The sequence below is a fragment of the Anastrepha obliqua genome, chromosome 5 (genome assembly GCF_027943255.1).
Source record: "Anastrepha obliqua isolate idAnaObli1 chromosome 5, idAnaObli1_1.0, whole genome shotgun sequence".
Taxonomy (NCBI): domain Eukaryota; kingdom Metazoa; phylum Arthropoda; class Insecta; order Diptera; family Tephritidae; genus Anastrepha; species Anastrepha obliqua.
The window spans coordinates 60,093,261-60,121,002 of record NC_072896.1 but is presented as its reverse complement, the minus strand read 5'-3'; the positions used below and the strand labels follow the sequence as shown (position 1 = coordinate 60,121,002).

Here is a 27,742-nt window from a genome sequence, read left to right as displayed (position 1 = left end):
TTATGTAGTTATTCCATTGTTTTGATTGCCTTGTGACACGGTGCGTTGTCTTGAAAGTGCGTGAACGCGGCACCCATTTTGAACAGAGCTCATTGTCAAATACTCCATCGATATAAAACCAAAACGTTCTTTTGATATCTTTACGATGTCAGCCAACTCACGTAGCTTCACTTTTTGACTATTAAAAGACGATTTTTTGCTGTTTTGGCGTCTTTACGATCACGTTTGAAGTCAGCAAACCATCGCTTTATTGTTTTTTCTGATGGAGCGGAGTTCCCATAACACTTTTCAAGCCATTGCTTTGCTTGAACGGTATTTTTTCCCATCAAGGAGCAGTGTAAAATTAAAATACGAAATTCTTTTTGATCCATTGTTTTGAAAATATCACAAGTAGCGTCTCTCTTAACACAATAACTCAAGAACTGATGAATGGAATTTCATGAAATTTTAACAGCTCTCGTTTTAAGGTTAGTACTAACTGAAAAAGAGGTGAATTCAATAAAACCAGTGCCATCTATGTGTATTTAATTATAAAGCAAAACTGTAGTATTAATTAATAAACACAGAGCAAAATTTAGTATCACCTCACAACTTGATGTTTGCGAATCAACTTAATACCATATTTTGTTCACATAGGATCATTAACTCGTGTTTATGGGTCACTATGGAGTTAAACGTTGAAGTCGTTATATAACCATGGGTTTACCATACAAATAGTTTTCCTTTAACATCCTTTATAGTATAACGTTTCTACGTACTTTTGGATTTACTTCCGCTAGAGTGTTTAAACCCAGCCACCAGCTTATCAAATCTTATGGAAAAATATAACCCAAGCGCATTTCAAACCCATCTTTCACGGCGTCTTTTTATGGGTTTGCATCCTTTTTAATATTAAATGGTGGCAGTAGAGTTCACTTACATGATTTTTTCTCTTTTGTTATTGTATTCTTATCAAAACATGATAACTTTGTTTTGCAGCTTGTCAATGTCGAGACAATTTCATTTCATTTCGAAAGAAATAAGAACCGATGAGCCGCCAGTGCTCTATGAACTTCGCGAATAGGTTTTTTTTTCGAAGTAAGTTTCCACAATTTGGAAGCGTGGTTTTGGCATTAAATGATTCATGATGACTTGTCAAACCTTACTGAATATATATACATAAATGTCAACACAGTTTGCCATTCTTAGCTGTCAAACCACAGATATCGATATTGACGCTCCCGGAACGACCCGGATTTATATCCGGCCAAGAACTGTCACTTCAGCAGCATTCCTCGTATATGAATGGGGAATGTTTATGCTGCTACAACAACAATAACAACATATCGATAGTTCTCATGCTGCTATAAAAATAATAAAAAATGTGATATATGTATATACTTACATAGATATGCATATGAACATTTACGGTTATATTAGCAGGAGCATCTCCAATGTGAGCTCTTGACAGTTGTTCATAAGTACAAAACTCAAACTCAAACTCGGGTTTATGTTGCAATGTGAAAATAATATAATTATAATATATAAAATTAAAAAATAACCGGTTATAGTATTTGAGTGTAGAATAGCTGGGACTTTATATGGGATTATATAATTCGAATTACAACAATAATGCATAAACGGTCACATATGAACTGCATGAGACATACATAAAGCGAATAATTGAACGCCTATCTTCTGGATGCAGTTTTGAAATCAATAGACATACAGGGTTTGATTGAAAAGTAATGAGCCTTCCCGCGCGGAGCGTCTGCCAAGCAATCAACCGAATCGGCTGGTGGGGGAAAATGATCGTTGGAGCAACGTTACTCGATCAAATTTTGCGTAAAGCTAAACAAAACGAGTACCGAAACCCTTGAGCTACCCAAGGAGGCTTACGGGGACCAATCTCTGTCCAGTGCCCAGGTAAAACGGTGGCACAAGTCGTTCAAGGAAGGCCGGGAGGACGTCGAAGCACTGTACCTCCAGGAAGCACTGTAAACGCGGTGTTTTACAAAGAAGTGCTCCTTCGGCTGAAAAACCACGTCGCCCGGGTTCGGTCCGACCTCGTCAACAACTGGGCCCTTCATCACGACAATGCGCCGGCGCACACCTCCTTCCTCTGCACCTCTGCATTGGCCAAGATGGGGGTTCCGGTGCTTCCCCACCCTCCCTACAGCCCAGACCTGTCCCTTACGGACTTCTTCTTGTTCCCGCGCCTGAAAAGAAAGCTGAAGGGGAGGTGTTTCGACTCCATCGAGGCTATCCAAAAAACTATGACAGCCGAATTGAACGCGATTAAGGCGGATGAGTTTAAAAAATGTTTCCTGCAGTGGAAGGATCGCTACAAGCGGTGTATTGACGCTCAAGGGTCCTATTTTGAAAAATATTAGTTGTATAAGCCAAAAGGTTTAATAAAACTGCTTAAAAAAATAAGGCTGATTACTTTTCAATCAAACCCTGTATCGTCATTAACTTAATAAAGCAAACACTAATAAAGTTTTCCATATTACTATTTACTTTCTGACTTTTCATAAAAATTATTTTAGATTGTTATCTTATGAGCTATTGAATAAATATAAAATTCATATTTGTAGTTAAAATCGATCCACATACAATACATACATATACATTCTAATAAAAATTTGTATTGTATTATTTTATGATGTGTTTACTTGAGTAAATTGTATCAAATTATACACAGCGAGGGATTTACCATATATTAATTTATAATTGCTTTACATTTCAGTCGGTGAAAGCAAATACATACATAAGGAAACTGGTCTCGTAATATTGTACAATTTAAACTTTTTCTTAAATGATAATGTTAAATGCATTAAGTTATAAAACTATTTGTATGTACAAAATTTCGCAAAAACTACATGTATAAATATATTTAAAGTAAAATATTATCTAACTTTAACTACTATTTATAGCTTAACCGAACCCATTGTTGTGCCGTTTATGCTTCCTGCTTGGACGGGGGCATCGGCCCATTTGTTCATTATAGGTGCCAAAGTGGCAATTGGGCACACTACAAGTCCCTTTCGCAATACATCTACAAAGAGTAAAAAATGTTAACAATTAGTTTTGAATTTAGCAAAAAGCTGCATTCTATCTAAAGGCTAGGAAGGTGGTGTTCTTTTTTATTGTTGTAGTACCACTCCGTAAGGATAGGCGAAGTTAGATAAGTTGATATTAGTGAATAATGGCATTTTATGCTTGTGGAACATAAACAAATATTTATATCGTACTTAACGGGGGGGTTGAAGTTGGTGCTGATCGGTATTAAGCCTGCATATATGCATACATATATGTATGTATGTGTATATATATATATATTTTTTTTTATCTCCCTTTTTAAATTACAATCTGTTAAATTTAAACAATAAGTAATTATTTTTAAAGTAGTATTGGAATTCTTTGTTCTCTAACCAATGCTAGATCAACATTCAATTTTGCTTCAGATTATGCTACATTATATTATATTATTTTTTAAGTGTTATAATTATTATTATTACTACGAGGGCGGGTCAATAAGTCCGTAACTTTTTGTATTTCTGACCTCTTTACTGAAAAAGAAATACTGCTCCTGTCAACAGGCTTCTGTCAGTTGACTCCTGTCAAAATTTGAACGTGCTGCGTCAGTTAGTTTGTGTTTTACAGCTACCTTTATCGGACTACCCAGTAATTCACAGTCGATCACAAACGCAATCGTGTAACAACTTCACAGGAAGGTTTGGCGTTGTTTAATCGCAATATGGAGGAGTTTTTGCGCCGTTTTGTAACCGTGGACGAAACATGGATCCATTACCACACACCAGAGACCAAACAACAGTCGAAACAGTGGGTTTCTAAGGGTGAATCGGCTTAATAAGCACACGAAATTCAGTTTTTTCCATTTTCTCCTCAGGGTGGGCCATATAGCATTTGCTTTTTGAACCACCTATTTTTTTGAGAATGGTAACACAAATGACATGTCAAATGTGTTCATAATTTACTTAAAGGTTTGACATTTACGAAATGGGATGCTATACGCTTGAACAAAATTGGGAAATATTGAAAACTTATTTCCAAAGTGGTTAGTCTTTTTCTTTTTTTCTGATTTTCACATCGGTGGCTACGTCAATAAGCAATGTCGGATTTGGAGCTCAGAAAATCCACACGTTACTGTAGAGAAGCAAATGCATCCACCACGAGTCACTGGTTGGTGCGGTTTTTGGTCTGACGGCATCATAGGCCCATTTTTTTTTCGAAAATGAACGAGGCTACCGTTTTTGAAAACCGAATAATCAGCCGAAATTCCGATATCAATTGGCCGCCTCGGAGCTGTGATTTAAGCCTGTTGCCCGTTGGACTATTTTTTGTGGGGAGCCGTTAAGGACAAATGCTATGCGAACTATCCACAGACAATTGTTGCTTTAAAACACGAAATCGAAGTTGCCATTCATGAAATTGGAGCCCAAACAATCGAAAATGTGCTTAAAAATTGGGTTGATCGAATGGCCTACAGTAAAGCCAGTCTTGGCAGTCATTTGAACGATGTTATTTTTCATTCATAAATGACAATGTTCAATCTTCAAAATAAAAAAAATAAACATTTTAAAAAATATTGATTAGTTTGTTTTTTTATAGCCGATTCAAAAAGCAAATTTTACATGGCCCACCCTATATATGCTTGATGCTGTATTTTCTAATTGTGTCATCTATTGTATCGATATTGAGGTCGCTGTGGATCACGTCGTTTGGTATATACCAGCCTGCTTTTGTTATTGTTCGAAGTATTTTAGATTGGGTCCTTTGAATTATTTTGATATTGGTTTTTTTTGCTGTGCCCTAGATTTCTATCCCATATTTCCAAATGGGTGAGCTTATATAATACATACAATAGATTTATATATCACTACTTTGTTGTTAAGGCTTAGTTTTGAATTTTTAGCCAACAGCCAGTATTGTTGTCTGAACTTGTTTTTGATTTCATTTCGCTTGTTTTCTATATGCCGTTTCCAATTCATATAGTTATGCCAAGGTACTTTGCACTAGGAAGGATTTTTATTTCATTGTTTTTTATTGTTAGTTTGTGTTTCTTAGGGTTTCGATTTGTATAAATTACTTGTACCGTTTTATCTTTGTTGACTTCTATTCCCCATTTATCCAGCCATGATACAGTGTCATTTAGTGTTTGTTGAAGAATGTCAGAAGCTTTTTTTCTGTTTTATCTGATGGCATTAAAACCGTATCATCCGCGAATGTGGCTATCATGCAATTTTTTGTTGTTGGGATCGGTATATCTGCTGTAAATATCAGGTACAATGGAGGGCCTAGGACGCTACCATGGGGTACACCTGCTGTCATTTGTATCATGCTTGAGCATTCGTCCTCAAACTTTATAAAAAAATGTCGGTTTTCCAGGTAACTTTTGAAAATGGTGAAGTGATTCCGTGGTAATATTTCGCTTAGCTTATGCAGTAGTTCTTTATGCCACACCCTTTTGCAATATTTAGGTAGACAGCTATGCAGAATCTTTTATTATCCATATCCTTTAGTATTTTGTTCATAACTCTGTGGACTTATTGCACAGTTGAGTGCTGTCGTCTAAATCCAAATTGATGGCTTGGTATTATATTTTTTCTATAAGAATTTCGTCTAATCTGGCAAAGAATATTTTTTGAAGCACTTTTGAAAGAATGGGCAAGGGACTGATGGGGCGATATAATGTCGTTTCTGATGCATTTTTAGTTTGGGGATTGCCGTTATTTGTGCAACTTTCCAGAAGCGTGGGAAGCATTGTGTCCTTAATATGCTGTTGAATATTTGTCGTATATGTGTGATTGCTACATCAGGTAGTAGTATAAAATCGGACTAGTAGAAGCGTGACTACCATAAACTGGAAAATTATTGACCAATTCGATTCAATGGTAATTGCATTGCATGGGCTTATAATATTTATTATACGCAATATATTTAATAAAATGTGAAGGTCAACCCAACAGTTCAATCCCATTTTGCTGTTTCCACTCTACCCACCTTCGACTTCTATGTTTGGCATCGTTGAGTTCCAAACAAACCTTCTTAGTTTCTTCTTCTTCTTATGGTAGGGTGTCTACATGGGCAGTGCTTCAAACTATTTTTCATTTGCGGAACTCATTTTGTAAAGACAACGTAGTCTTTCTAAATTTCTAACAAAACCAACAGATTGCAAAACACGAGTTGTGAAAAGGATTAAGCATCATTTGCTGCTATTTAGCAGCATTTAAATTTTTTTATAACGGAATTCTAAGTTTGAATTTCTATTAGATAGACTGTATATGTACATCATCCAGGCGTGCGAAGCCATACATAAGAGTACATTAGCCCATCTGACGATATCTTTTAATAAGGCAATGATTAGAAGGCAGACACCTACGAAGATCATTTTTATGTTGTCGCCTTAAGTACGGCATTCGTAATTTATGGAACTGTGTGAAATTTCAATAACTTAGCATGTGAGGTTCCAGAGAAAAGCTATATGAAGGTTTCAACCTTTGCTTTTCACCAAAACACAGGTTTTGGCAATTTGTTTAGCTCTATCAAATTTCATTACCTTAGCCCTTGTGGTTCTGGAGAATAGCGACATTGAAATTTTAGTTTATTTGGAAGCTGCCACGCCCCCTTTTCCAATACCTACTAGTTACCATAAGTACGGTAAATGTATGCAATGTGATTTTAGAGATACGAGTATATTGGTTTTCACATTTTGGCCTTTGCCAGCTTCAGTTAAAATTTATAAAAGGAAGTTATTTGGTTCAAATTGGGGGTTTAAATATTTATGTAATGGTGATGAACATACCTATGAAAAGTAAACTAACCTGCGATCGTCCATTGCGAAACCTTCTTCACCATTTTTGAGACGCTGACATGGTGTATTTTTATTTGCACAGTCACAGAAGCAATTCACTGTGGGAGCACCATGAGAATGTTGTTCGTGGTGCTGTTGAACCGATTGCAATTCAATATCCTGTTGAAATACGTTAAAATGCGTAGGGCAGTGACAAACGTCATCTGGATAATTTTCAGTATTCTCTTCAGTGTCACTGCGATCTTCCAGCTGATTGCTTTGTGAATCCATAGCGTCGAAGTACGGCGGTCTTCGGCGTCTAAAAGTGAAACCAGAACGCTTGTCCCGGGTGATGAACTCTGGAGTGGAGGTCAAATCTGTACGATTTATGCAGTGGCATTCAGTGTCGTTGCGTAGCCATAAAATTTCTACTTCTCTTTGACGCCGAGACTTACTGGAGTTTACTTGAATAACCTGCAAGAAAAGCAAACAAACAATCTTTGAGCGAACCGACACACAGCAAATGTGCACATATACATTGAATGGATTTTTATGAATGGCAGGCTTATTTATGTACGTGTGCGGCTAGCTGTGAAAATCCGTGCAAGTGGTGTTGAAGCAGCATTGCTAGCAAAAGCAATCGCTACAATAACAAGAAGTCCCCGAAAACAAAAACTAAAAAGTGCAACGCCCCTTTAAGAATTTTTTTCCGCTGAGTCATTTATTGTTTTGCATTTATTTATTCTACTGCAATCATTCGTATTTCTTTTTGTTTTTGTTTACATTCCTATTTACCCATGATTACTTTTCGTTTTATTCAAACCTGAGGTTTTTATCGCCAAATTTATGGGTCGCGGGTGTCTGCAACACACCTCAAGTCGGGCATTCAAGACGGCTTTAAAATGACACAAAAAACATACACACTTATGTATGTATGTATAGATAGTTTGTATTGCCCATGTGAAGACTTGCACGCAACTTATATAAGATGCTTAAAAGAAGCTCGCTCAACCACCAAGTAGGAGACCAATGACCTGGAAACCTTCGGACATTTTGTGGATATTGGCGTCGCTGACTAAAAAATTTAAAAATTTAATTAAAAATTAGTGTATTAAAACTGCCGTTTCTGAACGACCATTTCAAGCGCGACCGAGAACTACTTGCGTATGTACATACGTGGTGTGTATTCAGGCAAACGTACAATTTAGCGAACAAATATATGTACATAAATATATAGGATGCAAAAGTAGCCATATGTAGTGCCATATGTATGTATGCATAATTCGTTTTTTAAACGGTTCGGTTTTCTTAGAAAGCTCTTAACCCTTATTATTTCGATTAAAACTTGATTGTCCAAGTTTTGGTAATGCGAGGCAGTCACCTATTTCTATGTAAATGCACTCAATACCAAAACCGGTGGCTGATCTGCTAAAAACCGGCTCATTTACATATCTTCTAAAACGACCGACACCATGTGCAGTACTCACATACATACCTACATATATGCGCTACAAAATGACGCATTTGATCGTCCTAAGAGTATTTCACTAATCTCTATTTATGTACATATTCATACATATACATACATCTGGATGTACATATTTTTTCCAAAAAATGCGAGCTGTCCCGGATGTGCCCGGGATCAGTCACAAAGGGGCATACGACTACTGCCGCTTTAAATCTCTTCATATCGAATTTACTGTTTCCTCTTGCTTGTTACCTATTCTATGAAGAGACTAATTGTACCCTTTTGCATCCGAACGATTATGAAGTGAGACTAGTCGTGCTCGAAATTCATATCTATGTCTAACTCATCAGCAACGCAAAAAATTCCTGTTCTCGAGAACGGGCTCGAAGCATAGCCTTCAGAACCTCAAGCTGCAGTGCTTACATTATGATATGTCGTCATGTGTAGGTGGAGTGGTTACTTACGTCTTCTCTAAGCCTTGTTACTGTCAAACTTCGAAGAAGTGGTTCGGAATTGTCGAATTAATTCCTAATTGCACCCATGGAGACTATTGCCGGAATATTCGTTTTTGAGGTTAGTCGCACAATATCTTGCAGGGTTTGAACAGTTGCGTGTGGACAACATAAGAGCACACATACATATATACGTACGTACATACATACATGATGAAAACGTTGTGTTTATTTTTTAAACTTAGCTGGGACTACTGCCCTTTTTCAAACTTTTGTAGTCTGATTTTCAAACCAGTCAATCGTTATAAGTAATTTTTAATAGGTATATTTTGGTTTAAATTTTAGTCTAAACAGTCGAGAAACAGTAATTTCCATGAGTGACTTAAATTAAAACAACAAAAATTTTGGCCCCAGCATGAAAGGTTTGAAATTTCAGGTAACCGAAGAATTGTAGAATGCAGTGCAACAACGTTACTGCATTTACGAACAAGTAAGTAAATGGAAGTAAATTGCTGGAAAATTCGAGAAAAAATATACTGAGCAAACTGGTAAGTATCAGTTGAAATGGTACTTAATTTTGTAAACAATTCTTAGGTGAAATTTCAGTAGCAAATGCTTTCGTCTTTGAAACTAAAGAAATCTCTTTCCGAACCACGCGAAAAAAGCGCGGAAAATTTAATTTTGCAGTACAACGCCTGTGCACGTTTCTTACTTAAACTGGAATCGGTTGGCATTCAATTATTCACCAACTTCTTAACTGGAAAGTTGGCCAATTATTAACTTAAGAGCTTTAGGACTAATAGCAAAATCAGAGTTAGTTCATTATATTCCAAACTATATCCCTTATACAATGGAATTCCATAAGGGCTACCCCTCTCTGTAGTCTTCTTCAAAATCCCATTTGAGTCAATGAATAAGACACCCGTTTTTTAAACACTGTATCTACGCAGGCGGTTTATATCTAATTGTTAAGTTTAAAGACCAAAAACCATTACAGAAAAAGTTTAATTTTATTGCAGAAGAACTTTATTCCTATTGCCAAGCCACGCGGGTCAAAATTTCCGTTAACAAGAGTAAAATTCTTCATACATATTTGTAAAAAATATAGTTATAGTCCGACGACTTTATTTATAAACCAGTTAGCTCTTAACAATGGACTTATAGACAAGCTCAAAATACTTGGCATTATATTTAATAAGAAATGAAAAAGGTCTTCATACATTCCCTACGTTAAAAAATCACTTGTAAACCGGTTAAACTTAATTAAATTCCCTACTAGTTTTCACATCCGCTCTCATTCTGATATAACACTTCAGATAGTAAAAGCTATTATCTTAACAAAAATCGATTGCGGCCTTCCCATTTATGTACGAGCAGCAAAAGCAGGCATGCGTACATTGGAGACAGCATTAATGCAGCAGCAAGATGCAGTTTAGATGCTTTTCGATCAAAATCTGTTACCAACATCTTGTTAGAATGCGGACTTCCAACCATCAAACATATGGAGAACGTGATGACCGCCAAGCTTATTCGCAAAATAATAGTACCTAAGAGCAGATGTTTCCACATTATATCTTAACTCGGATTTCCCCAAAACTTCCATCAGAAATAGACCGCATTGTTTTTCAAGCTCAAAAACTAGGCATGACAACAAACTCGCAACCGCCTCATTCATCTTGTAAACTAGCCTGGATGCTGAAGAACCACTACATTATTAAACCTTTATGACATTTACCTACAATCTTAATATCACCTGTTATTTACTTATCTCACTTCATTGACACCGACGGCTCGAAAACATGTTCCTGTACTGATTACGCAGTAGTAAATGCTGAATTTAGCATCATATGCCTTGACCGACTAAACAGTCTTCAATCTTCACCGTAGAATCTGAAGCAATCGCCTTTGCCCTTAAAGCAAACAGCTCTCCACCAGGAAAACACATAATATGCTCGGACTCTCTTTCCTCAATCAAAGCCATCGAAAACGTACAGAATCAGTTCGATTATCACAATAATTCATGACTTATTAACTCGAATCCCATGTCGATGGTCGTTCGTGTCCGGCTCGTTTCATACCATTTGTTTATGATAAAATATTATTAAAATAAAAAATTGGAAAAATATCTTCGGATATGTTTAGCTAAAGCTTAGAAGATACCTTATGAATTTTTTCTAATTTTTTGTTGTTTGAAGAAATAAGCCCTGGAACGACCCACCGACATGGAATTAAGGTGCCAAATAGAACGACATGGGATTAGGGTTAATAACCCACGAAAATAAAATAAAATTAATGTGAATTCTAAGCCATGTCGGGATAAGAGTCGCTAACGAAGCTGTGAAATTTACATCGGATGCTACATTCATACTTCATCATACATATAATAAATCAGATTAATGAAAAGAAATTTACCAATTCTTCTCTAATCAGCGGAAACATAATTAACTTAATGGCTTCACGTCTTCCATTATTACAAACAAATAAGTCCCCACTAATGGAAAATACCGATCCTCCTCATTGTTCTCGTCGACGCAATCAAACGATAACAATCAACCATCTAATCGAAAACTTCACCAAGTCCAAAAAACACCGCAAAAGTAATCTCAAAAACGTTTTAAGGGAAGTAAATTACAACAATATATTCACTTTCTTCTAAAGCCTGAAAGTTATAACTACCCTATTAAGAATGAGATAAATGCGACGGCTTTGGTTATAACTGCCTTTTCCCTTACCTCAAATCAGACGCAGGACAGAATATTCCCCTCCCCGCGATTTACCTCCTCTTTTAAATCGCCTACATATTTTGTTGTTTGTTAAGCCATTTTTTGTATGTATCTCCTTAAGGTCTAATATCTATTTTTTAAACTTGGAAGGTTTGCGTTGAAACTAAAATTTGTCTTGTGGTTATGTTAATCATCCAATTTAGTTTTTGAATAATTTTTTTACTAAATAAAAAATTAATAATTTTGAGTGATGGAAATCTTGATTTTCACACTCATGCGCTTCATCGCTTGTCTGTTTGTACGAGTATACTGCAGTCGTCCAGTTCGCAAGTGTCAAATACGATTGCGAATTATGAACCTTTGCGCCACCTTCTGCGTACATATGTATATGTACATCTATGTATATGTAGCCTATACAAGTTTAAAATTAAAATCGAAACTTTTAATCGTGTAGCTATGTTGAACACCAATTTGAATTGGTTAAAAACTAACAAATATAGCAACACTTAAGTTTGATTAATTCGCTGTATATGCCGAATGCTGTAATACGTGCACCAATGTTTGCTACAATCTGCTTTAACGTACATATGTATGTACATATATAATATATGTATGCACTTTATTATTAAAATTTGTCATAAATTGCGCCATGAAAGTATTCAATTGGAACCACCGAGCATTATGACATCCATCGCCCACTTTCTCTGCGCATGCTTATGCTCTTTAGTCACTAATACCTCTAGGCAGATTAGGTAGGCCAAAGCCTTCGCGTTTGTTATGCGGGCCTGACTCCAATGCCCGCTAAATTTATAGCTAATATAATTTGCGATTGCCATGCTGTTGTTGCAGCAAGTTGTCGAATGTCTATTGTTGCCAACGCTTAACAGATAAAATATTTTTTAATTGTTTTTTGGCTGCACGTTTGTGGCACTTAAATGTGTACATATGTATGTTCATAGGAAAATTGAGTTTGGAAAATCTGGCATATTTACAAGACACTTTATGACAAAAACTTCAAAAGTGTATAATATTTAATAAAGAAAGGTGTGGCGACTTCACTTACAATAAAATAGACTGGCACATCCTCGTACGTCTTGACAGTGCACACTTGACCCATGGAGCGGCAGCAACCCGTATCCTCGCCACAACGATGCAAAATGGTGCAGGAGGGCACATAAGTCTTGGATGTGTCATTGGAAACGTGAAATACACGCTTAAGCGGGCGGTTGCATCTGGCCTCCACTTTCATGCGGTTTATATGGTCAGTGGCCAAGTCGAAAGGTGTTTCTGAAAATAAATGAAATTATATTTCAATTTAGTTGTCTTATAATTATTATATCATTGAGATAGGTGTAGAGATGGATTGTGTAATTAAAGCACATCGATTATAGCTACTTACTCAACCCAAATCGCATTAAATTTTACTTATCTTATCTTTATATTCACGTTATTTAAGATCTGAAAACACACTTCAAACAAATCGCGTATAAATAATTGCATGAGCATGTTTTTGCAGGCAATGGCAAACCTCCGAGTGTATTTCTCCCATGAAAAAGCTCCTCATAAAAAATATCTGCCGTTCGGAGTCGGCTTGAAACTGTAGGTCCCTCCATTTGTGGAACAACATCAAGACGCACACCACATATAGGAGGAGGAGCTCGGCCAAACACCCAAAAGGGGTGTACGCGGGGTGATTTTTTAAGAGCTATAGGAAAGTTTCTCAAATAAACGCACGTAAAACTCAGAAAAATTCATGAAATTTTTATTTAAATCGATAGTACAGTCCATATAATTTAATGTTTGCAGATTATTTCATGCAAATGTTGACCGCGACTGCGCTTCAAATGGTCAATCCTCTTAGTCCAATTTTGGCATACTCTTTCCAACGTTTCGGCCGGTATCTCACATATAAATGCTTTAATGTTGTCTTCCAATGCGTTAATTGAAGCAGGATTGTCTGAATGGACATGAGCTTTAACATAGCCCCACAAAAATAATCTAAAGGCATTATATCGCACGATCTGGGTGGCCAATTGACAGGTCCCGAGCGTGAAATAAAATGTTCACCGAACTCGCCTCTCAACAAGTACATTGTTACGGGTGCTGTGTGGCATGTGGCATCATCTCTCTGAAACCACATGTCATGCAAGTCAAGCTCTTGCATTTTGGGCAAAAAAAAGTTGGATATCATTTCACGGTAGCGCTCACCATTCACAGTTACGTTACGATTCGCAGCATCTTTGAAGAAGTACGGTCCAATGATACCTCCACCCCATAAACCGCACCAAACTGTGACCTTTTCTGGATACATTGGTAGCTCTTGCAATTCTTCTGGCTGATCTGCACTCCAAGATCGACAATTCTGCTTATTTACGTACCAATTGATCCAAAAATGAGCTTCGTCGTTGAACACATTTTTTCGATAAAAAAGTGGATCTTCGGCCAACTTTCCAAAAGCCCATTCACCAAAAATTCTACGTTGCGGTAGGTCGTTTGGCTTCAATTCTTGCACCAGCTGCATTTTGAAAGGCTTCACACCTAAATCCTTTCGCAAAATTTTCCACGTTGTTGAGTAACAGCTAACAGAGGCCCAATTGCTGCGAACGGCGACGAAACGATAATTGATGGTCATCATTAACACTGGCCGATACAGCTGTGATATTTTCATCAGTTCGCACTCTACGTGAGCGTGTTGGTGGTTGTGACATAAAACTTCTCCTAACGACCACAAAGCCTCGGATGAGAACTGTGTAGTCTGATGACGACTACAGCGTTTCCACGACAATCGGTTCTACATTACCGAAACCACCCGGATTTATATTCGGCCAAGGACTACTACTCCAGCAGCATACGGGGAATGTTTATGCTGCTACAACAACAACATGACGACTACAGCGAACGAACTAAGGATTGCGGCATTCACTTGGATTGTCCGGTTCCTGAATGGGGAAGGTGCATCTGCATCTCTTTTGGCACCAACGTCACTGTTCTCAGTTATGATTTCGAGGTTGAAGAGACTTTGTTTATTTAGGAACCAGCATTAACAATGTCAGCTTTGAAATCCAACGGACTAAGTAGGCAGTTGAGTGGTAAAGTCCTCTCTCGATGAACAAAACTAAAACTTTATAAGACTCTCATCACGTCCTAACATATGATCTTTTTGACCATTGCACGTTGGTGGCGGCGAGTATCGTAGGTGATGAATCAATGAGCTTTACGACATAAACATAGCGCGGCGAATAAAGATCCAGCGGCTATGTTGGCTGGGTCATATCGTCCGAATGAATAAAAGCGCTCCGGCTCTGAAAGTATTCAATGCGGTACCAACTGGTAGTAGCAGAGGAAGAGGATATCCTCCTCTACGTGCGAAAAATCAGGCGAAGAAGGACTTGGCTTCACTTGATGTGTCCTACTGGCGCCGGTTAGCACGAGAAAGAAACGGCTGGAGCGCTTTGTTAAACTCAGTCATTACATTTGGCAGTGAACGCTCTTCTTCTTCTGATATCTCATACCTAAAGCGGATTATGAATGCAGGCCCTATTATCAGCTGCCGTACAAATCTTTTTAACCATTTTTTGCTGTATTGTATTATGAATTGTCCATATACCTATGTATATAGTACCAAATGATTATGATGACTACATAGACAAACAATGGCAAATCTTTGAAACCCAACAAGTGCACAGCAATGTTTGAGGCGAAGACCTAATTTTTCCAATTTTCCATTTGAAATACCTGGATAACACGGACGATAGGAGAAACATCAACAGAAGCATGACCACCAATGCTTGCAGAGAATCATAGAAGTGTGCGTCTTCTTTACTTTTTTTTCGGTTCATCATATGTGCCATAAGTGAACGTATAGATAACGTTTTTTTTTTTGGAGCCTTGGGAATTATGTTCAATTGCTTCAATTCATAAATCAGGCGATCGTAATGTATCCAATTACAGACCCATCGTGAGATAAAATATTTTTTCGAAGCTGATTTCGTGTTTAAAGCAAAACTTTTTAATCGGGTATATTTCTCAATATCGAAATGCCAATCTTACATATGCTAATTTCCAGTGAAATTACTCGTATCAAATGCATTTGAAGATCACGCCCAACTTGATGTTATTTATACAGATTTTTCAAAAGCCTTCGAGAAGCTTAATCATACTATTCTTATGAATAAACTTTCCGTCTTCCAAATTAAAGGGACGCTTTCAAAATTGTTCAGTAGTTTCTTAACTGGGAGGAAGCTTTTATAAAAATGGGTATCGTGAAATCGTCCGTAATAGAAAACGCGGGGTCTAGCATACCTCAGGGGACACACTGCGGTTCAATGTTGTTTCTAATTTTTATTAATGATTTACCAATTCCTTTTCTTGAGGTGAAATGTTTAATGTTCGTGGATGATGTATGTAAGTCGTTTTCTTGAAAATGGCGAGTCAATAATTTACATCTAAATGTTCAAAAATGGTGTGTTGCGTCATATTCTAGGAGGACTAGTCCTTATACTTTCAATTATAACCTGACTTGGGTCTGATTTTCGATTCCAAACTCACTTTTGTGGAGCATGTGGACCATATTAGGTCTAAAGCATTTTCAATGATTGGGTTTATTCGTATGAACTCCGAAAATTTCTCTGATCCAATGAGCGCTGTATGTACGGAATCTTCTAGATTGTTGTTGTATAATTTGGAGGCCTTACTACTAAACTCATTCAAATAAAATAGAAAGAGTGCAATGAATTTTTGCGAAGTTGCATTATCCAATGAACCAAATGGTTGTTCCGATTATTTGGGTGGGCGTAAACTGAAAGGCTTACAGAGCTTATCTGATAGAAGAAGTCACTTTTCGATTAACGATCTTAATGGTTTAGTGGACTGTAGTGAAATTTACGATTCGCTAAGTCTCCATTAACCTAAAGATTTTAATTTAAATGTATTTAATTTTAAGTTAATGTATTTAATTTTAATGTTTAATAACCTATGTATGTATGTAGACGAATAAATTAATAAATAAATATATCTAATTTCGATGAATTTATAACAGATATATCCCGTTTTTTTAATAGCGCCATTTTCGTTCATTTTAATTGTATTTCCAGCAATTTAACGTTTACCTGCAATTTCCTCAACAACATTCAAGGGGTGCAATGCCCTCTTTTTTTACTTTGCAACAGTTTTAATCAGGTTGCATATAGTTAAGCGCACTCAACTAAACACGGCTATATCAACTCGAGCAGGATATTTTGTTCTTTCCATGCAATTCGTTTTCCATCTTTTGGATCAAAGCCAACATGGCATTTAGTGCCGGACGCATTTTGCTTGAATCATTCATTTTGACTAGTTCATAATTAGTGCTGCCATTAACTGACTAGCTACTGGAATCATTTGCGTACAAAAATTATTTAAGTCTTTAAGCAAATAATCTTTAGTTAGTTAAAAGTTTTCGAATTACAAAATAAATAAAAACTTTGAAGTTATAGAAATGTGGGACGTTCCAAACAATGCACCAGTAACAAGTGAAATCAGAGCATTGATCAAAAAATTGCGGAAGGAAAACAAAACTCAGCTACCTAGAGAAATATAGTACACGAAATAAGGAGCTCATGAACGAAAATGGTGTTCAATGCTGGAACTAACCGTGCAAAACGATTGACAAATGAAAACTCGGTCGCAAAACTGTTAACTTAGTTAGACGCAGCCAAGTATTAGTTCCCAATAGATTAAAAAAAGCAAAAACTTATTGTGAAAAAAGGTTATTGGCGTCTTGGAGAATAGACACTTGAAAAATAGGCTAAGCTTTGCAGATACTCGCGCCAAGTAACCACTCTCAGAATGAGGAAATATTTTGTGAGTGGACGAGTGTAAGGAGGTCCTTTTTGGTGCGAAAGGTCGGCGTCAGTACGTAAGAAGGCAACAACTACAATACACCACCGAGAAAGTAAAATACTGGTAAGGGTTGATTCTCCTATTATGGTACAGGAACTATACCATATATAGAATTGATGGTATCATGGATTAGTACAAATGCGTTGAAATCTTAGAAGAAGTTTCGCTGCCCTATGCAGAAGAAGGAGTGCCCCTAAAAAGGGGATTTCAACCAAAAAATATGAGCAAGAAAGTAAAGGACTAACTATTCAGTTTATTTCGAATGAAGTCGTGTTTTTCACTTTATATAACGAACTGCTATTAATATGAACACATCTTTACATATATACGCATATCATAGTCCAGTATATAAGTACAATCACATTGCCTTGTTATTCTTTCCACTTGTTTTATGAATTTTTTTTATTACGAGTACATATACTTATGGCTTTAATTGTGCTATAAAACTTCAGTTCATGTTCTTATTATACTAATAAATTGTTAATTCAATAAATAAGATAAAATAAAAAAATAACAAAAAACTCCAAAAAGATTTGTAAATATTAAAAAAATAATAATTAGCATGTACTCAGTTATGCTCGGCGGTGTAATGAAATCATAAAATACATTGTTTGCTTTAAAATGGAATGGACGTATGAAATCAAATAACTTTTTGTGAAGTGGTTATCTTAAAGTTTTGTTTTAAACCGGACTAGTAATAGAGCAAAATTCAAAAGGTTTGCGTTATATGTAGAGAGAGAGATAGAAAACTTTTTCTTCAATGGTACTTAAGGATACATTTTTAAAAGTAGTTTTATGTAATTTTTTGCTGGAGAAAGATTTTAATGTAAAATTTTTGTTCAATTGACCCGACTTTCTTCTTTCGTTTTAAATCCATATAATACAGGGTGCATACGATTCATGCATGTATGACAGAATAACTTCCCGAAGCCATTATTTTAAAACATGGAGGACTACAACTTAGCTCAAGAAATAAGAAGAGACATGCAGTTATCGTCACTATATGTGGAAGTTAAACCGATTTAGAAATTTCTAATTTTCTTAAGTGCGCCCGTTCACTTGTTCATAGCGTTCGCCGAAAAAACAAAAAACTCACGGAATGTTCTTACATTCCCTTTCTGAGCGTCTTCCTCGTCGAGTTGTCCATGAAGATCTGCGATATACATCTTACGTTATGTGCACAAGAAAGTGTATGCCGGAGCAAACACGAGAACTGCGAGTTATCTGATCAAAATGCCTTCATAAACCAAATTAAACACCATAAATCGCCTGAGATACTTTGTTTTTCTTCGTGATACTCGACCTCTAGTGGGTACCGATCAATTCAGTAGGCTTGCCCCTAACCTCCAAAATTTCCTAGAACGTTCATACAAACATTTTGTGCCTATAAGTATAACTAGAGCAGTTTTATCGTACGAAAGTAAATATTTGATTAAACCAGAAATGCTTTTCTTTTTCATGTAGGTATAGGTATCCTTATAATATAGTTGAGTAGACAATATCAGATATCATGGGGATATAAGTAACATATAAGTATGTATGTATCATGTTCAGTGATTTTGTCAACCACTTGCTGCCGAACATTCTCAATCAAACCATTATTGAGCAGCAGATATATGGTATTAGATCTGCACTAGAGCCTGAAGGTAACGATTGTACTTATGTATTAAATTGCTGCCGCTACCGCTTTAGCTACTGTGTCGGCCAGCTCTCTTCATAGCGGAAATTGTACCGTGTCAGTGGATTATTTGCAGGCATCGTGGCGTGACTACAACACATAACATCTTTATTATCCAGAAAATTTACGACTTTTCACGTGCGGTAAACAGGCGGCACGGGAACAACCAACCATGTGCATATACGTATGTATATAAATATGTTTACACATACATACATATGTATTAATTTGCTCAGGTTGGGCCTGGCCACTGTTGCTTGCAGTGTTGTTCTATGCCTCAATGCAGCGGAGTCGATCCTTAAAATATTCTAACCATGCGTCACGACGAAAAGTCGCGTTCCGGCTTTCGTTGCAATTCTTGCAGTTTGAAGCGGAGGTGTGCATTTCAAATTGCGATATGCCACATGCCACACGTCCACTTATCTAACTAGCAAGAACGGGCTTGCATACATTTATACGTAGATATATATATATATATATATATAAATACACTTATAATGCCTTTGCGTAAGTAGGTTTATACCCTACAGCAAAACCACCTCAAAGCAAAATTATGAGTATCTTACAGAATATGCTTATATTTTCTGTCTCTGAAAATTACCAAAAATACTAAAATGATTTCGGATGCTTTCCATTTCAATTCAAGCGGGCTATTCGGGACATGTTCTTCGATTTCTACGTAACTCAAATATGTTGCTCTCTGGTCAAAATAATGAGACATGTATTTTTTTGTTCGCCCGAAAAAATTTTTTTCAAGATTTATTGGCAATTTTGTTTTTCGGCTCAACATCGATTTTTTTAATTATAGTTATAAGATTTTTTTTTTTTTAATTGCTCATAACTTAGTCAAAAATGAACCGATTTTAATGATTATGGGTTCAAAATGATCGTCATTACTTGCACGAGCGACTTCATGTACAAACAAAAGAAAAAAAGTGGTTGAAAATTTTTTTATTTTGCAAAAAAACAAAAAGTGCGAAACAGGTTTTTTACTCAAAAATTCATTACTCTAAACCAACTGATTTTAGCAACTGGGCATTATTTAAATATGTATAAGAACAATTTTGTGACAACAAAAAAATCTAATTATACACAACTAAATATAATATTTGCTTGCACGACAAGAACATCTCTTTCTGTTTTATTTATATGGTTCAATATTTTCATTGTGGCACCACAGTATGTTTTATATGCCACGTCAGTCAAATGCGGTGCCATAACGGACTCAACGCAGCCATTCTGACAGGCCTACAGCAGAATGATAAGAATTGAGTTTTTTCGTATGTTTTGATTTGGTGGCTACAAAAATGTTATTGTTGTACGTGCACACTTATATACTTCTATATATGGACTATGATGACCTTGTATGTAGCTTCATATTCAGTTTTGTTAACGAAATTGCAAATTTTCAAACTATGATTTCAATCGCTTTAAACCTATTGTTTAATATTTTAGAATAAATCCTGTATTAATAGTTGTCTCATAAAAATTAAAATTTTTAAATAAATATTTTTTAGAACGGGTGGAATTTATTCTTATTTTATGTGCTTTTTTACAACTCTAAACATCTTACAACACTCAGCAGATTAAAGAGTAGCTTGAACCTTTTCTGATGCCATATGTATGATATTTTTATTTCTCATAAAATTACAATTTTTGCTGCTACAATTAATTTATTCTCTGTTGAGTTTGCACTGTTTCAGTTTTCACTTTGGTCGGCAGTTTCATAACTGCGCTTGGATAAGTAGCGCTCCTTAGTGGGCTAGTTTCGTGCCGGCCCAAGCCAATTGGATTCACTATATGTTTTTACATAAAATTGCTCATGTGCAGTAAACTGCAAGCAAAATGTGCCGTTTTTTATCGCCTCTGAGCTTTTTTATTTGGTGCGGCCGGCTAGTTATTTCTGCTCTGAGTACGAGTACGTTACCCATTGCCGTAAGTGTTGTTGCGTGCCACAAGGGCAAATTATTGACATCTTTGTTTGGTACTGTTCGCAGCACTAATTCCAAGCAATTGAAAACTAGCGTCCGCATCGTTTTGTACTTGTAGAAACCGTTGCATGCCCGCGAAGAATTCGTTGGCCGACAATGGCAGTGCGTTCATGTATATTCGCTAATCAAGTTCAGTGGCGCTTAAATGGACGCATCGAACAAAGTATTTTTTGCGGAGAGTGGAGTACATTCAGCATTGCACTTAAATATTTTATAGCTCTTCGTTTAAGTTCTGCATATTTGCATGCATGAATGAAATATGTGCATATGTAAGTGTTGTGCACAGACAAGTAACTACTTACACAGATATATGAACCCAGTAAACACAGGAAAACATATGATCCAGTGTTTGTTAAACCCTTAGTATTCAAGTTGAGTTTTAGCATTCCGCGTCATTTGACGTTAACCAAAACGTATTCCTCAACTAGTGCTGACGTTGCTTTGTATATACAACTTTTATTTAAAATTGTTCTGGTATAGGTATATGTAATTACAAATTCTTTATTATTTACTTTGAAATTTTTTGTATCATTGCTAAGTAAATGAATTTGTAAGTTTTCATATCAGTTAAGCGTCGAAAATGGAATTCTTTTAATTTTACATATATTAATTAATCTTTATTAAAAAAAACTTATCTAATTAATTTTTTATGTAAATAGTTCATTAAGAATATTGAATAAAAAAAGTAATAAAAAAAAATATATATTTATAATTCATTTGATACCAACTGGAAAAAATCCTTTGAAGTCAAAAATAGAATTACTGATCTCTCAACTGGAACAAGTTTCCATGTAAGCAAAGCGCCTTTTAAGTTGAGAACACCATAATCCGTTCGTTGGGATGCTGTTGAGATTTATTGTTGGCAAGAACATATCAAACAAAAAGGTTCGTTGGGAATATAGAATGCGCAGGTCTATGCTTTCAAATAAGTTTAAAAGCTACATAGTATTCATGCGCACACATTTACGAGTTCGCGAAATATTTCCCCGTTAAGTTTGTAAGCGCCAAGGAGAAATATTCATAAAATTAGTGGGCGTAATTTAAAAGTTCGCTAGCTTAATCATAAAGACACTAAATATTTAACGATGAAATCAATTGTAATGTAGAATTTCCAAGACTAGTGTGCACATATGTATGCATGGATGTGTACATATTTGTGTTCGGAAGAGTACTCCCATCAAATTTTATTCTGTGTAAGCCAGTGCTCCAGTCAATTCTTTGGGGGATAGCGATTTTGTATTTGGGTCTGAGTCATTTTGATAACACATTTTTTCAAATAAATTAGAACAAAATACTCGTATGCATTTATTTGTATTTGCATGCATTTAGAACAAAATATGCATTATTATTAATTTACTTCGTTAGTTTTATAGGTTCTGCGAACGTAATATACGTTTACATTTTGTAACTTTTTTGGCATTTAAAGAAAATGAATCACGCAAGAACTTATAGTTTTCCCAATGAATTTTAAACCATTTAATCCATATCCATCCATCGCAAAATAATGCGCGACAACTTAAACATTTTCATTCTCATACATTTTCATTCATACTCCTAACATTAACTTGACTGGCTTGGGAGATTTGCCCATACATGCATTGTTTTTGTGAGCAGGGCCGTCAATTTTTGTTGAACAATTTTTTTAATCCAAATGGTTTTTAATTTTTTTACCCATGTTTCTAGCTGTTTTCACCTAAAAGCTTTCAACGCTCTTTCTCTGCGTGCGTTGCTCTATAATCGCGTTTCCAGGCACTTCAGGTCCCAATAGAGGACGAATTTAGCATCGCAGAAAATGAAGATCTTAATATGGCTGAAAATGGCTACACATATATTGTTCGCAAGAAGATGTATATATATATTTTGTTCGTCGGAAAATATGTAGTTGCCCAGAATTATTTAGCTGAAACAGCTCATGCGGCTAAATGTAAATGCTGTAGAATTTCGAGAAAGTGACTCATTGCCAATCAACCAGGTTACCGGTAAGCGATTTATCACCCACACAATAAAACGACTTGGCAGGTCAACCAAGTAAATGTTCATTCAGCCGCTTAGCAGTTTCACAAGCAACAACTCCAGAAGGAACTCCAGAGTTGATCGGAGTGGGTCAAAATGCAATACCCATTTATGCTGCTCAAATGCCTAAAACTGGTTTTTGAGTATCATAACTATGCACAGTAATTAATGTAAATATTAATTCTAACCATCTTTATTTAACTGTTTTTTCAATGAAAATATATAAATCATTAACACACCTGTTTATATTTGTGTCAGCTAAAGCACCAATAGTGCCCTGAGACACTTATTAATTTCTGTTCACGTAATGGATAACAAACAAAGTAAAATGAAATATGAATGCTACATTTGAGCTTATCGGACCAAAATTAGTCCTAATTAGTCCGGAATTTTTTCAGTATTCTAGCTACTTCAATAAAAGAAAGTTGTTGTACGAGTATTTTGAAGGAATCGATCCTCTAATCCTCAATTTTTTTTGTCTTTAACTTGACTTGACAGCTGCTGCAGAAAGGAACTGAAAATATCCGGAAACACGCTCGAAAAATTCGAAAGCTGCGGCTTCGTTAGCCTTAAGGGGTTAGGTGGGTTTGAAAATTTCAAAACAACGATTTTGTTCAAATTTTGCACACATCTTTGGAATAACATTATCAAGTTATTGAACGAAGGATTTTTTTTTTTATTACAACTAATTTTTTCGAGCCAACACATGACGAAAATTTGACCAAAAAATGTGTTTTTTTGTTCAAAGTCTGTCAAAAATTCAAATTAAATTTTTTTTTTTCCTTCGTCCAGTAACGAGATTTATCCATGTACTAACGAAATATTTTTGGTTTTTTGATTTTAGATGAACCAATAATGAGTTATGCTGTCCACGGCAAGGGCATTTTTTTGTGAGACGTTAAGGGAGATGAGGTACCAACGGCTGAGTTTTCGGAATTTTTAAATAAAAATTTCACAATATACTGTTTAAATATGTATCTTTGATATGCTGAATTGTTTAAATAAAATATATGATTGTATATATTAAAAAAAAATAGTAAAAATACCCTTTTTTTGAACCTCTGTAACCCACCTAACCCCTTAAAAGTTCCCTCAGGCCCTATCAGTTTACGCGCGACTGGAAGGAGCTTGCGCCTTTGTACGTTTGAATGCTATCCACCACAAGCCGAGTTTACGTGAAGTATTAAGATGCGGCCGAGATGGAATTTTGACATTCCCCAGGGCCGATTGCCTGTAGCAATAAATTTACTTCCCTGACAAGCACTCTACTGGATCTTTGAAAGTGGCTAGGAAAGCACAACCGTGGTCCTGTAACCTGAATTTGAGCTTGATTGGATTTCTAGAGTGCTCCTCTATCAACCCTGCCATCTTTAATTCTAACCAGCCTATCTCCAAATGCTCCACTGGCATACTCTTCCCTTGAGGGAATTTGAATGGAGCGGAGTACGCCTGCCGGCGCCAACCGACTCTGTCATTCTGTAATGATTTTTATTGGCTAGATAAACGGTCAGTGACACTAAAACACCAGGATGCCCTATGTGGATTACCCCTTGGAATTATCGAAACATTTTGATAAAATAATTTCTTTACGAAATCTGCGATATGTTGTTCTTAGAGATAACCATTTTCGTAATAAGTTTCAATAGTTTTAACGCGTTCTTCCTAATTATATATCTATTTGTCAAGTGTCAAAAATGACATAATATTCCCATGTTGGGCCTCCGACTGAATTAAAAATAAGCCTGTGTAAATGTTTTACGATGAATAAGAAAATGTGGTACATCGCTACAGATCTCTGGTACGTATGTATATTATATTTATAAATGTATTTGCATGAGTAATAAGGCATATCTTATTGTGGGTGTCTGATTTGCTTAGTTGTTCTGGGCGTTAAAACTACATTTAAATTAGCAATCCAAACTGTGTTTGTTTGCATTATAACAAACTATTAATCTCGTTTTTGCAATAAGTTATCCTTTTATTGACTATTTCCTAGCATGACACACTCAAACAAAAATTTAAGCGACGAGTGAGCAATATGTGAAATTACTGCCTGAAAGTAGTTATAGCTAATCATTCTCCAGGCGCAAACCACTATGGCCGCTCATAAATTATATCCATTGCCAAAGTAACATGCGCGGTCTTTACATTGTGGTATCCAACTTGTTACGACCTGACGTAAATTGCTACTGTACTTGGGTGGTCAGCGTTTATTGCATGCTTATTGAATGGATGGAATGGTAAATGCGCCGACGGCAATTACGTCTGTAATCACTGCAACTACAAACGAGTGTTTCAACTTTCTCCTTAAGTTGCGGCGTAGTCTGTCTTAGAGGAATATGCCTTACTGCGATACAATCATATATTTACTATCGTTCTGTAGCAGCAGTTTCATATGACTTCTTTAAACGGTAAGAGAGAAAAGTGATGGCGTCTTCATAGCCGATTGTAGATTGCCGTCATAATTGTTTTTTGGCGGTAGACCATTCGATGGACCGTCAAGTTTTAAAGCAGACAAACAGGCGGGAGTCGGTCTACCAATATTTATTTAAACACGTGTGTGCACATATTAAATATCAGCATGGCGTTTAGATGTGAAGCCGTCAAACGTGATTTAACAGCACTTGCGACAATATGTATTTAACTTTGATGAGTGAGCGCTGCTGACACGATGTCCAAGCCGAAAACAGCTTCGTCACAATGGAGACTAAACGGTGACAATTACGACGTTGCAGAGCTTAGCAGCTGAAAATATTTCAGATGAATGGTAAATAAACAATCAACACTATGAGTGAACAGCTCCGGTGATTTTATTGCACACCTTTCATGAAGATTAATTAATTAATGAGTAAATAAGCCATTGCTGACAACACGTTAATTATACAGTTGTTATACATACATATGTATGTATGTATGTACGCAATTATAGCAGCGGTCGTACCTCACTTCCCAAGCATGTTTGATTGCGTTGGTTCATGAGCTCGGTGACTCTCAGATACTTACTATAAGTACTTATGTAAACAGTGAAATAGTTAATAGATATGTACGTATGCAAGGAGGTCTTATCCGCAAACTTTTTGACTTCCTCCCATATATAGGGTCCGCCATATAACTTTACGGAATTAAAAATGCTATAAAAAAACTGCTGAATATTTTTCCAAACTGTTTTTTTTTTATTTTGAAGTACAATCCTTCCGGTTAATGATGGAACACAATTTCATTCATATGGCTGCGTCGACTAGCCATGCACCATCCCATACGATCGGTCCAATTTTTCAACACATTTTCGATTGTATGCGGCTGTATTTCAGCTATGACATCGCGTATGTTGGTCTTCAGTGCATCAATTGTTGCTGGTTTGTTGGCATAACACTGGTCTTTGACGGCACCCCAAAGCAAAATAAGCAACCCAGTTTCTCTTACTTTTTTCGCAAAGTAACGCACATACGCTTCATTCGGTGCTTTTCTTCTTCCCATTGCCGTACGTAATTTTCGTACACATTCTGCAACATTACCATGATTTTCAAAGTAATGTCGCAATATTTCCCAGCGTTCTTTAAGCGTATACACAACCATTTTCGTTCAGCGGAAGAATAAAACTAATTTTCTGTCAAATCAGATGACATCTAAGTGTTACCATTCTTCAAATAATACCTAGTTCAAATCCGTAACGAGAGATGGCGGGCCCTGTATATGTATGTATGTGTGTAGATACAGTGCCGCCCGTTTATGTGAACTAATTCAGGCAGCCCTGGGGAAAATTGTGGCTTAACTTTATAAACAAAAAAAGTTCGTGTCATGACTTAAAAAATCTGGAAAAACGTTGTCACCAAATAGATTTTGCAATAAATCGATTGCTAAGTTCGCTGTATGACAAGGGCTCTATGAACTTCGCGGGCAGATTAATTTTTTTCATAGTAAGTTAACCGATTCATGATGACTTGCCAAACCTAACTAAACAGAAATGTCAATGCAGCTTACTATTCCCAGCTGTCAAACCAGGCCCGTGCGAAGACCCTCAGATTTAGGGGCGTTCCAACTTTTGTTGCAGTCTGATATAACTTTGCTTGTGTTTATAAATTTATGACACAGTACTCGCTTAAGTCACAGTTTTGGATATGATGAATCATTGGTTGGTGATAAGGATAAATAATAATCAAAAAATGATTGAAATTAATTTATTATAATATGCTTTATAATAACTCATCAACGTTCTCATGCTTTATTCGTATATAATTTGTTTTTTCTGTACATCTTATCGATCTATGTCATTAGCTATTATCAAATTTTATAGAAGTAATTGAACATATACTATACATTTTTTACTATTTGAGTAAAACAAACAAAAAAAAATGTTTTTAAACTTCGTCGGGTAGGGTTTCAACCCTGCAAGCTCCTTTTGAAAATGGGTTCCACTATTATGGAGAATTCTAGTTTCTGTTCTCATGTGGTATTAAATTAATTAATTTTTCAACAACAATGGCTACGGCGGCCATACGCTTGCGATATTCGATATTACATTTTATAATAAGCAATAACAGCCCAAAGCGTCTATGGACACAGGCGTTTTTCTGTAATATGACAACAAATAGTATATTTATAACCTTAGATTATTTTATAATCTCGGATTTTGGGAGAGACATTTTTTATGGCAGACACGTAATTAAAAGACGTATTGCGAGTTATGCTCGAAAAAGTGGTTAATCTAGTTATATGCGAGCCTATTATTAGGGTCTAAAAT

General features: G+C 36.1%; 1 protein-coding gene across 1 annotated transcript in view; it reads right to left on the bottom strand.

The window, feature by feature from the left end:
• Positions 1-1,535: 1,535 nt before the first annotated feature.
• The window catches only part of LOC129246881 (uncharacterized), a 55,129-nt gene continuing 28,922 nt past the window's right edge, over positions 1,536-27,742 (bottom strand). Inside the window, exons 4-6 of the mRNA XM_054885594.1 lie at positions 12,503-12,726; positions 6,828-7,270; positions 1,536-3,037 (exon numbers count right to left, since the gene is read on the bottom strand). Coding sequence (XP_054741569.1) covers positions 2,917-3,037; positions 6,828-7,270; positions 12,503-12,726 — 788 coding nt within the window. The 3' untranslated portion in view covers positions 1,536-2,916. The remainder of the gene's footprint in view (positions 3,038-6,827; positions 7,271-12,502; positions 12,727-27,742) is intronic.